Source organism: Thalassophryne amazonica, chromosome 7, assembly GCF_902500255.1.
Source record: "Thalassophryne amazonica chromosome 7, fThaAma1.1, whole genome shotgun sequence".
NCBI lineage: Eukaryota > Metazoa > Chordata > Actinopteri > Batrachoidiformes > Batrachoididae > Thalassophryne > Thalassophryne amazonica.
Genome location: NC_047109.1, coordinates 93306383 through 93325985, shown reverse-complemented (window position 1 = coordinate 93325985; position 19603 = coordinate 93306383). Strand labels below are relative to the sequence as shown.

At 40.5% G+C, this 19603-nt stretch overlaps 1 protein-coding gene across 1 annotated transcript; it reads left to right on the top strand.

The window, feature by feature from the left end:
• Positions 1 to 6594: 6594 nt before the first annotated feature.
• Positions 6595 to 18164, top strand: hsc70 (heat shock cognate 70). The gene is made up of 9 exons (XM_034175087.1): positions 6595 to 6721; positions 10299 to 10506; positions 10684 to 10889; positions 13662 to 13814; positions 13901 to 14456; positions 14619 to 14821; positions 14915 to 15113; positions 16059 to 16291; positions 17931 to 18164. Exons 2-9 carry the CDS (start codon positions 10302 to 10304, stop codon positions 18123 to 18125), a joined length of 1950 nt encoding a protein of 649 aa, XP_034030978.1. The 5' UTR covers positions 6595 to 6721; positions 10299 to 10301; the 3' UTR covers positions 18126 to 18164.
• Positions 18165 to 19603: the final 1439 nt, after the last annotated feature.

Sequence of the window (19603 nt, the reverse complement as noted above, 5' to 3'; positions counted from 1 at the left end):
ATGTTTTGTGTGGTCAACTTTATTTCATTTTTTAAATATATGCATCCATTTGTGAATTTCAGGTATGGGGCAATTTAAGGTTTGTAATTATGTTAATAATTATGATGTTTTATGATGATTTCAAACCGGTAATGTCAGCAGCTGATTGTAGTAATAATTTGGTACAAGAGCAGCGTCCATGAAAGGCTGAGTCTTTGAAGAGCTAAGATGCTTGGCAAAGGTTTCCCAAGGTAAACACTTACTCGTGGATATATCAGCTATTGATGAATGACAGCCATTGATGCAGTGCTGTCCGAGGGATCTGAGGTCATGGGTGGTAAGTTTAGGCTTGCACCCTTGCACTTTACACACTGAAATTCCTCCAGATTCATTGAATTGTTTCATAATACACTGTACTTGGAGAAATATGCAAATCCCTTCAGATCTTTCTTTGAAGAACATTTTTTAAACGTTTTAATAACTTTATCATGCATTTGTTGATCATTGCACCTCAAAGACTCAGCCTTTCGTGGATATTGCTTTTGTACCAAATCATGATTACAATTAGCTGTTAGCTTTACCTGTTTGAAATAACATCATTATTTTTTAACTCCATTACTAGCCTTAAATTGCCCCGTCACAACTTTTTGGAGTGTTGCATACCTGAAACTCAGGAATGGATGTATATTAACAAAAGTAATGAAGTTGACCACACTAAATGAAATATGTTGGGTTCAAATGGTTTGGAATGTAATAGAAGTCAAAATAAATGTGAGAATTACTGCAGGTTTTTTATTTGCATTTTCTATATTATCCAAACTTTTTCTGATTTGGGATTGTATGAAATGTGATCAACATGTACTTTTATCTCTTCAGTGCTGCTTTTTTTTCTTTTTTTTTTTTTTGCATTAACTTCACTGGAATTGTAAAGTTTACTTTAAAAATAAGGATATGTATTTATGGTAACTATGACTCAAATATTGGAGTAGATTGTTCTTCTATAGAAAAAAAATTATTAATTCATTATTTTACTTTGTGCACATAGTTTTGACTCACCCATGGCTGATGCAAACCCATTGATTCATAATTTTGTTTTGTTTTGGGTGTTTTTTTTTTCTCCATTCAGGATAAATTATTGTAATGTTTTAGTTTTCAAGTGATCAAATGTTTAAATGGTTTAAATGCTGCTGGGGTTGCTGATTATTCTGTAACAAAGATTAAGATATGTAGTTGTATTACACTAAAACCTGCCTCATGTGACTGATTTCCTGTACACGTGACATGAGATCAGACTTTAAGATAAAATATTGAGTGGTTAAATGTCCTCGTCTGGCAGATCTTATAAAGCCTTTTGTGACCAGAGACAGAGGGTGATTTGTCTATGTTGTGTCCAGTGTAAAGCAACACTTAATTTGGGCTCTATAGATGAAATGGATTTACATCTTATATGTGTAGGGTTGGTGGTTCAATCCCTGGCTATCAGTGTCTTGCTCAAAGACACTGAACCCCAATTGCTGCTAATAAGGCACGTGCCTGGCGTAGAAGCTGTGGATTCTGGTGTGTGTGTGTTAGGGTGGTTCAAAAAAATAAAAGTTGGAAATTCATTACTCTCACCCCTTCATTTTGTGATGCTTTGGGAAAAAAGAAAGCCTGCCAAATATTTTTGTCATACATTAATATTTAGAGGTAGCACATCATAGCTGAAGGTTGTAAATATATCAATTATCGCTGCCCGGGTGCCAGTGCAATAGGTTATCCATTATCCAGTATCTAATCACATCACTTATAAAGAGGATAGAAGTTAACCACCTGAGTGTAACTAAAGTATAATTTTATATTCAATTTAAAACTATACCTGGGTTTAAATATTTCTCACAAACAACATACTTTCAAAAATGTTATTTTAGGCTACAAGCTGAAAATTTTGCTTCAATTCACAGCTTCTTTTCTTTCAGATCTTTGGTGATGGTGAATCTAACATGAGATAAATGTAAAAAGAGACACTTGCTGACTTAACATGCTTAACCATTAACTGGAAACTTCAGTAAAACATGTCAGCTACTAGAAGTAGAACATTTGTATACCTTATTGGTTCCACCGACTGAAATAAAGGGAAACAAATTGCCCTCAAATGGGCAAATACTCAAGGTATTTTTCTTCAAACACACTGATTTGAAGAAAACTGTCCATGATGCTGCTGTGACCTCTATAGACATGGCAATTCCTTTTTGAGAGAGAGCTAGAATCCCACTGAGGGCAAAGCAGCATCTGATCACAAAGTTAGAAAAGGTGTTCGGAAAATGGAAAACATTGAAAAAGACAAAGAATCGCAATACAGACAAGCAGAAGAAAGATGAAACAGTGTTTTGTGAATCTTTGGAGGACTTGTTTGACATGGCACATCAGGATGTCCTAACAATGATAAAGTTTGAAGATGACAGTTCCTACTTGCTCAGCGAGAGAAAGGTAGAGGATGCATGACAGGCATAAATAAAATATAAACTGCCAAAGAACAAAGAGCAGAAAAAAGGAAAGCTGCAGAAGCAAAATACAAAGAGAAACTGGAGGAGCCTGGACCATCTAATGTCTCACTACCTGACACTGTCTCCAGCCAGAGTGAAGAGAACACAGAAAGTCCAGATGAAGAATTTGTTATGCCAGTGCCACAAAAACCCAGTAAAATTAAAGCTGTTGTAACACCAGGACTTACAGCAGCATTGGATAGGACCAAAACAACACACAGAAGTGCCACCTATATTCTGAATGAAACGGCAGCAAGTCTTGGTCATGATGCAAGCAACTTAAATATCATTATCATGTAAAGGATGTTACACAGCTGTATAATTGGTTCTTATGCTGATTCATACATTTTGAATATTAAGTACTGCAAGGCATAAAGAATATTATTGTTTGGAGCTAGATCAAAATATATGTGGAAATATATAAAGCATAGACTTATTTAAATTTATCAATAATGAAACAGTATTTCATCAATAAAATGAAAATGCAATGTTTGATTGTTACAAAATCTTCGCTACCCCAGTATGTAGGTATTGTAGGAGCATGATACATGTACGAGAAGAACTGCATCTCACAATTCATGTTTTAGTGTTAACTATTTTATGGGATATGAAAAGATTTGATTTTCCAATGTATTGCCATAATTTCTGTCCTGACATATCAATATTAAACTGACAGAAATAATTTGGAAATATCTGGAAATGACCATACTATATGACAAAGTTATTGCAAGCAAAATCTTTAAGGGCTGTGTGCTACCAGTAAAAATTATTAGAGTTTTATGAAATTGTACATGATGTGTTTTCATGTTAGGTACAACAAATTTAGAGGGTGAGACTTGAAGTTTTTTGAAAAAAAATTGTGTGTGTGTGTGTGTGTGTGTTAATAAATGTGAGACATCGGCTTTAAAGCATATTATTTCTTTAAAGCATGTAATTGATATTTCAGCTTCTATGATTCAAGTGACAGTTGGACTTGACTGAGAATTGCTTTTTATTTTAAAGTTGTACAAGGCAAAGAGTGGTAATTGTTTTTTGTATATATTTTATAATTGTAAAAGCTAGAAAATTACTCAATAAAATGTTGAATTCCTAACATGGTTGGTGATATTTTTCAAAATGTTCATTTAGTGTTTGTATTATTTCTTGTTGGTACAACTGTAAAGGACATTTGGATGAGACTAATTTTTATGCATGGTAGGAGGGAAAAGTCGATATTCCCCTTTGGCTCTTGAGAGCAAGAATTCTGGTGTTTGAATCCTACTGGAGCCATGAAGATATGTTGCTTGGTTATGCAGTGATGAGACAGTCAGGAATGAAAGAAGCAGCTAAACACTGACAGATCGGTAGACTTGCCTTTTTTATTTTTAATCTTAAATTGAAGGTTTAGCCATGTTGCAGGTTTACCCATGTTGGTGTTTGAAAATGACTCTGTTATCCAAAATTAAACAGGCATCCTTACAGCAGTGTGGGCAGTTCTCAGTTTTGACACTTGAGTGGGCAGTTGACACATCACGTTCCATTTAGAAGCTGTAAAGCCCAATTAATACTACTCCGTATCAGCAAGTCTGTCGCCACACTAGAGCTGCCACAAACGACTATTTTGATAATCGACTAGTCAACGATTATTTTTGCAATTAGTCGACTAGTCGGATCATACGTCAATTGCAGCTTATTGCATTTTATCGATATTGATGCCATTATCGATTCCGCTTATCATTAGGATTCCAAGTAGGCTTTACAGGTTTTCTATGTCAAACAACATTTTATTGTCTTAAAGTAAATAAATATGAAATTTGTCACTGGATCCTTGATCTCTGGACATAGATAGAAAAAAAAAAATCTAGTTTTTGTCAAAAGCATTTCCTTTCTGACATTAATGGCATGGATATCTCTCCATATGTCTGAGCTGAGCTCAGCTGGCTGCTGGAGTCTGCAGGTCTGCAGCCATACAGACTTGGGCTGGTGCACATCAACCAGGACGTCTGATTTTGGGAGGAAAAAAAAAACATTTTGATTGATTGCAGTTTATTGTTTGTATTACAACATTTGGAAAGAGGTGTCATTTGATTTAAACGGCAATTCGCTTTGAGGCTATTAATTCCGAGCTGACTCTATCTTCCTAACTTGACTCGGCGGCGCAGCGTTTGGAGCAACGGAATGGAGGATGATTCTTGTTTCTTTTTCACAACAAGACAGGAGTCTCAGTTAGTCACTTTAATCTGCACAAAAGTGACTCACGATTGACATTTTAATGGCTTTGAGAGGGGATAGGAAGCGGAGTTGCCGCTTCTGAAGAGGAGCAAAGCAAAGATCCAACGAAGCAGCAGATCGAAGCACTGCTTCATTGGTTCAAGGTTCAAAGCAAATGAATCGTCGACTACTAAATTAGTTGTTGACGATTTCAATAGTCCACATAGTCATGACTAGTCGACTAGTCATGGCAGCCCAAAGCCCCACGTTGTTGCAAACCCTCTCCGAGCCCCTCTCCTGAGCCTGACGTGCACCTCCCAAAAATTTAACTACACGTCGAGATGACAAACGCCACACGGGCTATGATTGGTCCGCTAACTATATCATTCCTGAATCTCACCTTTCTGGTACAATCAACTGTCAAGACCATAGACATTATGGGATAGTAGGCCAGTCTTCACGAAAAATATCACACCCCCTACTGTTGTGGCGGTGAAATGCACTGCGACACTCATCAATGCTAACGGAGAATTTCGAAAGGTTCATGACTGCATTGAAGCAATTGGATGGTCACTTAGTTGTGGAGTAGTAGAAGCATAAAACGGCCTTACGGTGTGACTGGGAATGATGACACACCCAAAGAAAATCTGTTCAACTTTCCACAACACCACAAGTTGGGGAAAAAAACTGCACATCCGTGATTCTGGAGTACAGTCCATCCAGCCATCCATTTTCTTCCGCTTCATCCGAGGTCAGGTCACGGGGGCGGCAGCTCAAGTAAAGCCGCCCAGACCTCCGATCCATGCACACCTCCCCCAGCTCCTCCGGGGGAACCCCGAGGCGTTCCCAAGCCAGCTGCAAGGCATAGTCCCTCCAGTGTGTCCTGGGTCTTCCACGGGGCCTCCTCCCAATGGGATGTGCCCAGAACACCTCTCCAGTGAGGTGTCCAGGGGGCATCCGAAAAAGATGCCCGAGCCACCTCAGCTGGCTCCTTTCGATGTGGTGGAGCAGCGGCTCGAGTCCGAGCTCCTCCCAAGTGACCGAGCTACTCACCCTATCTTTAAGGGAGCGCCCAGCCACCCTGCGGAGGAAACTCATCTCGGTGATCTTGTTCTTTCGGTCATGAGCCAAATCTCATGACCATAGGTGAGGGTCGGAACATAGATCGATCAGTAAATCGAGAGCTTTGCCCCCCCCCCCCCCCCCCGCTCAGATCTCTCTTCACCACGACGGTCCGATACAGCGACTGCATCACTGCAGATGCTGCACCGATCTGTCTGTCAATCTCACGCTCCATCCGTCCCTCTCTCATGAACAAGACCCAGAGATACTTAAACTCCTCCACTTGAGGCAAGGACACTCCACCGTATAGTGTGCTGCAAAAATATGTGGCCAGCCAAAGAGACCTCATGGAAGAAGACAGATGTTGCAGAAGTTACATTTGTGTTTTAATGTGTTGCTGATTATTCTGAAGCCTGTCATTGTCAGTAACATCTAGGATGATCACCAGTTGATAATCAACATATTGCGCAGTATTTCCATAAAAACAGTGTAGTAATATGTCCACAAATGGTGGTAGGACAGTACATGTTCTACCAATGTTGTGTTTGAGCTTTTCCTTCCCACTGTCACAAGTGTGTTAGCTCATGGGTCTGACCTTGTGTATAATACCTTGAGGAGACTTTTATGTTGTGATTTGGTGTTACGGGGTTTAATAATTTTGTGTTTTAATATTTTTAATTTTTCCATATTTTGAATATAACTGGTACATCAAGCAATGTTTCTCTTCACATCTGTGATTTACTGAGTAGCACACTGGGCCTAGAACTTTCTTTGGGGAGTCACGTGATACCCTGCTGGACGCTCCCTGCTCTATTTCCACTGGGAAGCAGAAATACTCATCCTCTTATTTTGCCTGCCTGGAGAGGGGAAGGAGCACCAGAGTGGAGCTCAGACGTCAGTGCCGTGTGCTGAGCAGAAACTAAACTACAACGCCGTAAAGTCGAATTTTGCACATCTGACAGCACAAGGTAACGCCTCTGTAAGAAGCATTACATCCAGTCTGGCTTCACAGTCTGTTGCCTGCTGCTTTTAAACGCTTGCATGGATCCTGACAAACCAAAGCATAACCGACTGTAGAAGAATACTTATGAACAACATCCATCCTGCAAACTATACCTTTCTTTGGATGATTTTAACAGTTCCGCTCCGTCTGCATCTGTCAGATCAGTCAGCAAATCAGAATCCTGCAGTACTGCTGACAGAGGAGGGTCGGAGGTTATATGATTACCTCAAAATGTGATGGACTGGATCGGACAAATGTCTGTGGAAAGATAGTCAAGGAAGAGTTCCTTTAAATACATCGCAAAATATCTTTTTCTTGTTCTTGCTGCGTTAACATTTTGGCCTTATGACATCACTAAGAAATGTGATGTGGGGGGGGGGTCAGAAATCTAACTCCACTCATGTTGGTTGGTATTATTATTAGAGATGTTTGAGTGTCCTTCTGGTTATCTAAGCAGAGGATAAGGTTCAGTGTGGGAGATGAAGCAAGAGCACCAAACCAGCAATTTCTGTTTTATTACGCAACTGCAGGAATAAAACAGAAGTTAAAGTAACATTCGATTCAGTGGTAGGGAGAGGCTACTGAGGATCTATGTGACTTCCCCTCAAAGCTGTTTTCTGTGAACTGTTACAAGATTAAGACCTTGATAATAACAAAATGTGTCCAGCCTTTTAGGCCACTCTCCCTTCATTCGCATGTGGAGACGTATATACTTATTATAGTACATGTTTAGAGCCAGCCGCTTACACTGTTCTGGTTTCAGGACGGCACATTTCAGTGGCGTGAGTGAGGAGGGTGACACTTTTGGTTTCAAGTGTCAGGAGGTGATTAAACCCACCAAAGTGGTGGTCCCAAATAAGGGGTTTGCTCCTCCTTGTGGTGGAGCACTCACTCACTGTTCTTTTTTTTGGGAGGGGCACCACATGCAAAGAAGACCTTTAATCCACATACAGCCAGCAGGTGTACAGGTGAACACACATGACTAGATAAATATTGTTAAGCTGACAGTGCCAGACGGTGGAACGTGAGCAGTATTCTGTGTCTGCTTGTATAACTCACAAATTATTGCACTAACTGACTTGATAATCGTACACAAGGCAGAATGACTTATTCCATGTTCAAGATGAGCTGAATCTGTATATGAACTTGGACTCACTTTTATTTATATGACTCTTTATGTTATGATACACAGGGTCATTTTTCTCTTTTTACCTTCTAACTGCAGTGATACCCCTGTTTGACTTAAGAATAATATATAAAACGGCCTTGCTATGTTTTTTTTTTTATTTAACCTTTATTTAACCAGGTTAGTCCCATTGAGATCAAGATCTCTTTTACAAGGGAAACCTAGACAATTATAAAGATTCCAACCCACATGTCTTTGGATGTGGGAGGAAGCCGGAGCACCTGGAGGGAACCCACTCAAACCACACAGAAAGGCCATAAGTGGGAATCAGTCCCATGACCATGTTGCTGTGAGGCAACAGTGCCAACCACTAAGCCACTGTGCTGGCTTGTTTGTCTGACTAGAGTAGCCGATTTGTTTTTAAGATTAGATTAGTAGAGGTTGTTTTATGAAATCAGGCAGCATAGTGGCATACGGGGGAGGTGATGGTCTAGTGGTTAACCATTGGGGTTCAGACCAGAGGATCCTCGATTCAAAAACCCAGCCTGACCGGAAAATCACTAAGGGTCCTTGGGCAAGGTCCTTGCTCCAGGTGTGTAGTGAGCATTATTATTATTATGATTATTATTATTAAGAATTCAAGGATTCAAAAGAATTTTATTGTCATATGCACAAAAGAACATGTTCCCTGCACAATGAAATGTGTCTACTGCATTTAACCCATTCTAATTGCCAATTAGGAGCAGAAGTCGCCATTAGGCGCCCGGGGGATTAATATCTAAACAAAAATAAATTTAAAAATATTACAATTTGTAATACAATTGACTCTGCTACGACAACAAACGCTGTGCCATTAATTATTATACAGAAAACAAATGCACACAAAAGTGCTGAGATCCGAACAGCTTAATGCTAACTTGAAAACGCCATAGACATGCTAACATGTTAGTATCGGTCCCGTTTTTAAGTGATAAAATACATCAACTGTTTCAGAAGACCATAACAGGTCGGTTTAACATAAAAAAGATAAATATTACTCACAGACATATGCTCTTTGGGGTTTTAGCGTGGAAAAATTAAGATCAAGCGAAATAAAACCAAAGAAGCAGCGGGTCAGATCAACTAGCGACATGATCATTTTCACGACAAACACCCCCAAAAACAACGGCCACTCTGAAGGATGGATAAGGGAACCGTTAAGCAAAAAGGCTATTGATGTTGATGGATGGAATCATTTCTTAACGATACCCGATGGTAATCGGGTTTCGATACCCAACCTTACTAAGCGTTACATTTATCACACAACAATACCAAAATATCAATCAATCAATCAATTTTTTTATATAGCGCCAAATCACAACAAACAGTTGCCCCAAAATATCACAGAATTTACTTGTTTAAATGATATCAGCATTAAATTATTGCCATACCTGTATTTATCTTGTGTAATATTGGAAATAAACAATAAGAAACTGAATAGGTAGAAAATTTGTTGAACGATGCTGAGATTTGGCGCGGGAAGCAGGCAGGAAATTGTCTGGAACATCGAGACGTTGCGCATTTACTACCTTCACAAGAGCGTACTTTTAGACGGCAAGAATTTACAAAAAGACAAAAAAAAAAAAATGTCCAAAGACGGCGAATAAGCATCCTTGCTGACATCAGTGTGAGTGTGTTTGTGTGAATGGGTGAATGTGAGGCATAATTGTAAAGCGCTTTGAGCATCTGATGCAGATGGAAAAGTGCTATATAAATGCAGTCTATTTATCATGTGTCCATCCCGACTTGTTTATAGGAAACTGGCTGTAAATGTAATGATTTGTATAAACAATCATCTCACATTTAGTTTGCCCAATTATTTATGGCCTTGGAAAATAGAGATGTTAATGTATACAAATGCTGTAATTCCTAAATGGTTAACACAATATTTCTATTAGTCTGATTACATTCCATTTTAAAAGAGAATTACAAGATTAGTCTGAGACCTTTTATTTTAAAATATTTAATGATCAAAATATATTTCAAAGTAGTAATGGGGCAGCGCAGGCTCATTTGAACCCCTGTGTGATATCACGGGATTTGACCACTTCAGGGGATGGCCTGTCACTGCGCAACACAAACACAGCATCATTTCACACGTAAAGATGGTGTACTGTTTGGTTTTTGGCTGCAACCACCGAAGCAGTCGAAAAAGTGTAGCATGGTTGTGTTTGGAAGTTTTAGCAGGAATTAATATGAATAATGATAATGGGGCTGTCCCCAGAAGTACATTTTTGATGCCGTATTCTCTTTCACTTCACCCTTTTATCGCTGACCCTCAAACGAGACTACACTGCCCAATTATAAATGACTGTAATTACTATTTTTTTCTGTGATAATGACATCACTGATAAGTGATTGAATCATTTTTTTCTAGAAGATGTCAAAAGGACCAGCTGTGGGCATTGACCTGGGCACCACATATTCCTGTGTGGGCATATTCCAGCATGGGAAAGTGGAGATCATTGCCAATGACCAAGGGAACAGGACCACGCCCAGCTATGTGGCGTTCACAGATACTGAGAGGCTGATTGGCGATGCTGCCAAGAACCAGGTGGCCATGAATCCGTCCAACACCGTCTTTGGTAATGACTTCAACATTCCTAAACAGAAGGCTCAAAAATACAGCTCTGACATACAATTTCCTATACAAAATCACAAATTGAGCAGGCTACTTCATTGGCAATTAAACACAACATCGCTACATATGTGTTATTGAGATTATATATGAAAGTTGTGTTCTTTTTATTACTTTATTACAGATGCTAAGCGTCTGATTGGTCGGAAGTATGATGATCCTGTGGTGCAGTCAGACATGAAGCACTGGCCCTTCAAGGTTGTGAATGAGTCATCCAAACCAAAGGTGGAGGTTGAATACAAGGGTGAGATGAAGGCTTTCTACGCAGAGGAGATCTCCTCGATGGTCCTCATCAAGATGAAGGAGATTTCTGAAGCTTATCTTGGCAAGGTACCTATTGTGTGTCTGAAGTTGCAGTGGCCTCATTTGTACCTGTTGTCCATGCACAAAACGGGATCTAAACGAAGCACATAATAATATTAATGTGATTTAGAAAAACAAACTAGACAAAATATTTAAATCAAGGAAAATGCTCTAATTGGACCTTTAATGAGTATAACTGTGTGAACACGCTTGGGTTCACTAAATTAAATCAAATCAATTTTATTTATATAGCGCCAAATCACAACAAACAGTTGCCCCAAGGCGCTTTATATTGTAAGGCAAGGCCATACAATAATTACGGAAAAACCCCAACGGTCAAAACGACCCCCTGTGAGCAAGCACTTGGCGACAGTGGGAAGAAAAAACTCCCTTTTAACAGGAAGAAATTTCCAGCAGAACCAGGCTCAGGGAGGGGCAGTCTTCTGCTGGGACTGGTTGGGGCTGAGGGAGAGAACCAGGAAAAAGACATGCTGTGGAGGGGAGCAGAGATCAATCACTAATGATTAAATGCAGAGTGGTGCATACAGAGCAAAAAGAGAAAGAAACACTCAGTGCATCATGGGAACCCCCCAGCAGTCTAAGTCTATAGCAGCATAACTAAGGGATGGTTCAGGGTCACCTGATCCAGCCCTAACTATAAGCTTTAGCAAAAAGGAAAGTTTTAAGCCTAATCTTAAAAGTAGAGAGGGTGTCTGTCTCCCTGATCTGAATTGGGAGCTGGTTCCACAGGAGAGGAGCCTGAAAGCTGAAGGCTCTGCCTCCCATTCTACTCTTACAAACCCTAGGAACTACAAGTAAGCCTGCAGTCTGAGAGCGAAGTGCTCTATTGGGGTGATATGGTACTATGAGGTCCCTAAGATAAGATGGGACCTGATTATTCAAAACCTTATAAGTAAGAAGAAGAATTTTAAATTCTATTCTAGAATTAACAGGAAGCCAATGAAGAGAGGCCAATATGGGTGAGATATGCTCTCTCCTTCTAGTCCCTGTCAGTACTCTAGCTGCAGCATTTTGAATTAACTGAAGGCTTTTCAGGGAACTTTTAGGACAACCTGATAATAATGAATTACAATAGTCCAGCCTAGAGGAAATAAATGCATGAATTAGTTTTTCAGCACCACTCTGAGACAAGACCTTTCTAATTTTAGAGATATTACGCAAATGCAAAAAAGCAGTCCTACATATTTGTTTAATATGCGCATTGAATGACATATCCTGATCAAAAGTGACTCCAAGATTTCTCACAGTATTACTAGAGGTCAGGGTAATGCCATCCAGAGTAAGGATCTGGTTAGACACCATGTTTCTAAGATTTGTGGGGCCAAGTACAATAACTTCAGTTTTATCTGAGTTTAAAAGCAGGAAATTAGAGGTCATCCATGTCTTTATGTCTGTAAGACAATCCTGCAGTTTAGCTAATTGGTGTGTGTCCTCTGGCTTCATGGATAGATAAAGCTGGATATCATCTGCGTAACAATGAAAATTTAAGCAATGCTGTCTAATAATACTACCTAAGGGAAACATGTATAAAGTGAATAAAATTGGTCCTAGCACAGAACCTTGTGGAACTCCATAATTAACCTTAGTCTGTGAAGAAGATTCCCCATTTACATGAACAAATTGTAATCTATTAGATAAATATGATTCAATCCACCACAGCACAGTGCCTTTAATACCTATGGCATGCTCTAATCTCTGTAATAAAATTTTATGGTCAACAGTATCAAAAGCAGCACTGAGGTCTAACAGAACAAGCACAGAGATGAGTCCACTGCCTGAGGCCATAAGAAGATCATTTGTAACCTTCATTAATGCTGTTTCTGTACTATGATGGATTCTAAAACCTGACTGAAACTCTTCAAATAGACCATTCCTCTGCAGATGATCAGTTAGCTGTTTTACAACTACCCTTTCAAGAATTTTTGAGAGAAAAGGAAAGTTGGAGATTGGCCTATAATTAGCTAAGATAGCTGGGTCAAGTGATGGCTTTTTAAGTAATGGTTTAATTACTGCCACCTTAAAAGCCTGTGGTACATAGCCAACTAATTAAGATAGATTGATCATATTTAAGATCGAAGCATTAATTAATGGTAGGGCTTCCTTGAGCAGCCTGGTAGGAATGGGGTCTAATAGACATGTTGATGGTTTGGAGGAAGTAACTAATGAAAATAACTCAGACAGAACAATCGGAGAGAAAGAATCTAACCAAATACCGGCATCACTGAAAGCAGCCAAAGAGAACGATATGTCTTTGGGATGGTTATGAGTAATTTTTTCTCTAATAGTTCAAATTTTATTAGCAAAGAAAGTCATGAAGTCATTACTAGTTAAACTTAAAGGAAAACTCGGCTCAATCGAGCTCTGACTCTTTGTCAGGCTGGCTACAGTGCTGAAAAGAAACCTGGGGTTGTTCTTATTTTCTTCAATTAGTGATGAGTAGTAAGATGTCCTAGCTTTACGGAGGGCTTTTTTATAGAGCAACAGCCTCTTTTTCCAGGCTAAGTGAAGATCTTCTAAATTAGTGAGATGCCATTTCCTCTCCAACGTACGGGTTATCTGCTTTAAGCTGCGAGTTTGTGAGTTATACCATGGAGTCAGGCACTTCTGATTTAAGGCTCTCTTTTTCAGAGGAGCTACAGCATCCAAAGTTGTCTTCAATGAGGATGTAAAACTACTGACGAGTTACTCTATCTCACTCACAGAGTTTCGGTAGCTACTCTGCACTGTGTTGCTAATACTAGCACTAATGCTAGTTGTTCCCTCATTGTCTGTTTACAGTCTGTGACCAATGCAGTTATTACAGTTCCAGCTTACTTCAATGACTCCCAGCGTCAAGCCACCAAAGATGCTGGAACTATTGCTGGGCTTAATGTACTGCGCATTATCAATGAGCCAACTGCTGCAGCTATCGCTTATGGATTGGACAAAAAGGTAAAAAGAAACAAAAACAAAAAACCCAGATATTAAGTGTTTGTCTGTTTTATGCAGTTTTCAGTCATTTTTTCCGTTGGGTTTAGGTTGGTTGTGAACGCCATGTCCTGATCTTTGATCTTGGAGGCGGTACATTTGATGTGTCAATCTTGACCATTGAGGATGGCATCTTTGAGGTCAAGTCCACAGCTGGTGACACCCACTTGGGCGGTGAGGATTTTGATAACCGCATGGTCAACCACTTCACTGCAGAGTTCAAGCGCAAGTTCAAGAAGGACATCAACAACAATAAGCGAGCTGTTCGTCGCCTGCGCACAGCCTGTGAGCGCGCCAAGCGCACCCTTTCCAGCAGCACACAGGCCAGCATCGAGATCGATTCACTCTTTGAAGGAACAGACTTCTACACGTCTATCACTAGAGCCCGTTTTGAAGAGCTCAACGCGGATCTGTTCCGGGGAACCCTTGAGCCTGTGGAGAAGGCCCTGAGGGACGCCAAGATGGACAAGTCACAGATCCATGACATTGTATTGGTGGGCGGCTCCACACGTATCCCCAAGATTCAAAAGCTCCTGCAGGACTTCTTCAATGGCCGTGACCTCAATAAGAGCATCAATCCAGATGAGGCCGTGGCTTATGGTGCAGGTTGGACACCTCTACTATCTTTAATGCTCCACTGTAACTTGGTTCAAAGTTCTTATAAAGGATTACCCAAAGTTACAAGTCTTTAATATTTTAAATGTGCCGTACAAAGTTGAACTGTTTTAAATAAGGGTTATATATTATCTATGTGTAAACTCTTCACAGCTGTGCAAGCAGCCATCTTGGCTGGTGATAAGTCTGAGAACGTGCAGGACCTGCTCCTGCTGGATGTCACACCCCTGTCCCTGGGAATCGAGACCGCTGGAGGAGTAATGACTGTGCTTATCAAAAGGAACACCACCATCCCCACCAAGCAAACGCAGACCTTTACTACCTACTCAGACAACCAGCCTGGTGTGCTCATTCAGGTACAGAGAACCTGGACTTCAATAAATTACCCTCGCTTCTGAATGTATTCACTGAAGCATCAGAATTTGATTTAAATCACTTACTATTTTCAGGTTTATGAAGGTGAAAGAGCCATGACCAAGGATAATAATATCTTGGGCAAGTTTGAGTTGACAGGGATTCCACCTGCTCCCAGAGGAGTCCCTCAGATTGAGGTGACTTTTGATATTGATGCTAATGGTATTCTCAACGTGTCTGCAGTGGACAAAAGCACCGGAAAAGAGAACAAGATCACTATCACCAATGACAAAGGTACAAGGCCAGATGCTTCTCAGACTAGATGCGTACTCAGTGGAAGGCATGCCTTCAGCAAGGTATAACAGGCCCTTTAAGCCCTTTAGCTCACCTACTTTGGTCTCATTTTGATTGTGCTCACTTTGCTATAACGATCAGCACAAAACTACAGACAGTATGTAGATATTAAAATTCTACATCTACATGATTTTAGTGTAGGTTCATGTAGTATTTCATGAGAAAAATACCAAAGTATAAACTGTTTTGGGAGAGACACCTACAGTCAGGTGCACCTACAGTCCATGAGAAGGATTGTATGGCCTTGCCTTACAATATAAAGCGCCTTGGGGCAACTGTTTGTTGTGATTTGGCGCTATATAAAAAAAATTGATTGATTGATTGATTGATTGAAGGATTAGATGCTGATCTGCCGCAAGTTACTTCCCCAGCCAGGGTCAATACCCATTTACAGCTGAGTAGACTGGGACAATGTAGATGAGGTGTCTTGTCTAGGTGCAGGAATTAAACCCAAGTCAACATCTTGGTAACCCAGCTCCATATCCACTTAGCTACCTGTACTACAGATAACCACAAATGGTCTCAAGTAATGACAAAGTCAACACCCATCAAACACAGTAGTCAAATTTACAGATGACACATCGGTGTTGGGTATGATCCCCAAAGGGGAAAGAAGTCTCTAAAGTGGCAGAGTGGTGCACAGAGAACAATCTAGTTTTGAACATCATGAAAACCAAATAACTCCTTATAGAATTCAGGAAAGACAGAGGACCTCTCTCCTGTAAACAAGTCTTATAGATATGTTTATATATTTTCCCCTATAAAGGTCAACATTTTATTCATTGCTCAAAGGGTGAGTGGTACATAAAGATTATAGTTTTCATTGAGCAGAAAATATATGAAAAAATATTCCACAGAAATTAAGATGTTTCTTCAATTCCACAGGACGTCTGAGCAAGGAGGACATTGAGCGCATGGTGCAGGAAGCAGAACAATTCAGAGCTGAGGATGAGGCCCAGAGGGACAAAGTGACAGCCAAGAACTCTCTGGAGTCTCTGGCCTTCAACATGAAGAGCACGGTGGAGGATGAGAAGTTGCAAGACAAGATTAGTCCCGAAGACAAAAAGACCATTGTGGACAAGTGTAATGAAGTCATTGCCTGGCTGGACAGGAACCAGGTAAAAACACTGTAATACTGATGAGGAAGAAGTTTCTGAGAAGAGAAAATGTGGTCATATTGTGTGAACAGCACAACACAAAATTTCCTAGGTCAATACATGCCACATTCTGCATTATCTCATAACTTCCTCAAATAAAAAGAAGTATGTCTGATGTTGGCCATGAGGTCTGTTGGTGCCATTGCTTATCTCCAGATTCTGTAGTCGCATAGGCGTCAAACTTATTCCAGAAAGAGCCAAGAGAGTGCAGGGTTTCTTTGTAACCACCAACTCCACCAGGTGATTTCACTGGTGAACTCATCCCATCTGCTCAAAGTGATGTTAATCATTGAACCCAGGTCTACATAATTGTGGGCCCAGTTGCTTATCTCACGGAGCTGCTTGCTCTTGTAAACACAACCCAGAAAATAACCAAACAAGGGCATTATGTCTGTCTGGGAGCTACATTACTCAAAAATATTTTGGCCAGTGAAAATCTCAAACTTATCAAGAGAAAGAAGCCACTCACCTTTGGTGTTGAAAAGCACAAGTCATTTTTAAATTTTAAATTCGCAAAATTATAAATGATATTCTGTGACAGATCACAAGGGATGCTTTGTGCAGATGTGGAGGGGGATTGGTTAGCAGTACATTTGGTTGTAAGTTAAAGGTACAGTTAGTTAGACACCAAATGCAAGACGTTTTATCAGCATTGCATACAGATGTGAGATGTGGTGCCCAGCTTGACCAAATACAGCCTACATTCTCTGATGACGATCACTTGGCAGCACAAGTCCCCAATCCTGAAGTCCCCTTGTGAGCCAGATTGCCAGCAGTCTCAATCCAAGTGATGTTAGCCCAACTGCTCTAGGCTGAACATGTCACTGACTGAAGAAAGACTGCTCGAGGACTTAATGTACGACCAACTCTTCCATGGTGCCCCCAAACAAGGTTAACAGCACCTGCAGTGCAACAATATCCTATAAATGAGCTTCAAGGGAGCTGGCATTGCCCCATCAGCTCATGAAAACAGATGAAGGGCAGAGGAAGTGCCAAAATAGAGCCACAGCTCTGACACTCCAACAGGCATATAGCAAGCAGTGCCTGTCCAGAACCAAAGTGTAGTTCCACACAAGGATTCATAGGTCCAACCCCACTAAAGGAACTATCATGATCCTATGGGGTGGATTGCGGGAAACTGGATGTTCACTCACTCACCCACCCATCTTCAACTGCTTACTCCAACTAAGAGACATGGAGGGTGGGGTGGGGGAGGGGGCTGGACCCTACCCCAGTAGTCATAGGGTGTGAGGTGGAGGACACCCTGGACAGGACGCCAGTCTGTCGCAGGGACACATATAGACAAACAGAGACATACACACCTGCATGCACACCTACGGACAATATAAAGTTTACAGTCCACTTAGCCTGCATATCTTTGGGTGTAGGGGGGAAACCGGAGCACCCGGAGGGAACCCACACAAACACGGGGACAATATGCAAACTCCACACACAAAGGCCACAGGCGGGAATCAGTCCCATGACCTTGAAAAACAGGAGTTACATTACAAAAATAAAAAACAATCTGAAGGATGCTCATCTTACGGGTGCGATCTCTGACTGCTTTAGTTGTTAATTAGTTATTCCCTTTGTTATCCAGATGGCAGAGAAGGACGAGTACGATCACCAGCAGAAGGAACTAGAGAAGGTTTGCAACCCCATCATCAGCAAGCTATACCAAGGCGGTATGCCTGGCGGAATGCCTGGTGGAATGCCAGGCGGAATGCCAGGTGGCTTCCCAGGTGGAGCCGGTGGAGGTTCTTCTTCTGGCCCAACCATCGAGGAAGTCGACTGAATGCTGTGTTGACAGTATCTTTATCTCAGATGATCTCACTTAAACAAGGCTGAGTTATTTAAACATTCTTATCTAGTGCACACATCTAATCAACAAATTACACCGCAAGCTTATTTCTCAGAACATCCTTTGTCACGTGTTCATCACTCCATCTTATTTCTCTTTTCTTCTGTGATTTCTAAATTTTATCTCAATAAAGGCGACAAACGAAGTTGTCATTTCAGATGTGTTGTATTGTTTATGGTGTTTATTTTTTTTATTCCATTACATTTCTGAATTTCACAGAGAATAACACAGTCACAGTGTGTGTGTGTGTGTGTGTGGGGGGGGGGGGGGGGGGGGAGCTAGTGCATTTGTGTGCTTGCTCAACAGAAGAGAGGTTTTTGCAATTGACCACAAAAGTTTACATCAGACTATTGTTCCTGTATTTTTCACAGCAGCTGAACAGGTGGTTAAAAAAATGCAAATGTTAACAAAATGTGCTAATGTTGCTTTTTTCGAACATCGGTTAATACTGCTGTAGTAACTGCTGCTTATATTTGCTGACTTTGCCGACAAAATACAAACCAAAAATACAAAAACATTCACACTATCCTCTACAGTACATCTATTTTCACATATAGTACACATACCATACATAGCTGTCTTTCATACAGTGCATACATCCTCACTCTCACATACAATACATACATTTTCACTGTTGCATTCAGTGATGGTCTAGTGGTTAAGGTGTTGGGCTTGAGTCCAGAAGATCATGGGTTCAAATCCCCGCCTGACTGGAAAATCACTAAGGGCCCTTGGGCAAGGCCTTTAATCCCCTATTGCTCCTGGTATGTAGTGAGTGCCTTGTATGGCAGCACCCTGAATGTGAATTTGAAGCATAATTGTAAAGCGCATTGAGCGTCTGATGCAGATGGAAAAGCGCTATATACAGTAGTGTTCAGAATAATAGTAGTGTTATGTGACTAAAAAGATTAATCCAGGTTTTGAGTATATTTCTTATTGTTACATGGGAAACAAGGTACCAGTAGATTCAGTAGATTCTCACAAATCCAACAAGACCAAGCATTCATGATATGCACACTCTTAAGGCTATGAAATTGGGCTATTAGTAAAAAAAAAAGTAGAAAAGGGGGTGTTCACAATAATAGTAGCATCTGCTGTTGACGCTACAAACTCAAAACATGTTCAAACTGCTTTTTTAGCAATCCTGTGAATCACTAAACTAGTATTTAGTTGTATAACCACAGTTTTTCATGATTTCTTCACATCTGCGAGGCATTAATTTTGTTGGTTTGGAACAAAGATTTTGCTCGTTTACTAGTGTGCTTGGGGTCATTGTCTTGTTGAAACACCCATTTCAAGGACATGTCCTCTTCAGCATAAGGCAACATGACCTCTTCAAGTATTTTGACATATCCAAACTGATCCATGATACCTGGTATGTGATATATAGGTCCAACACCATAGTAGGAGAA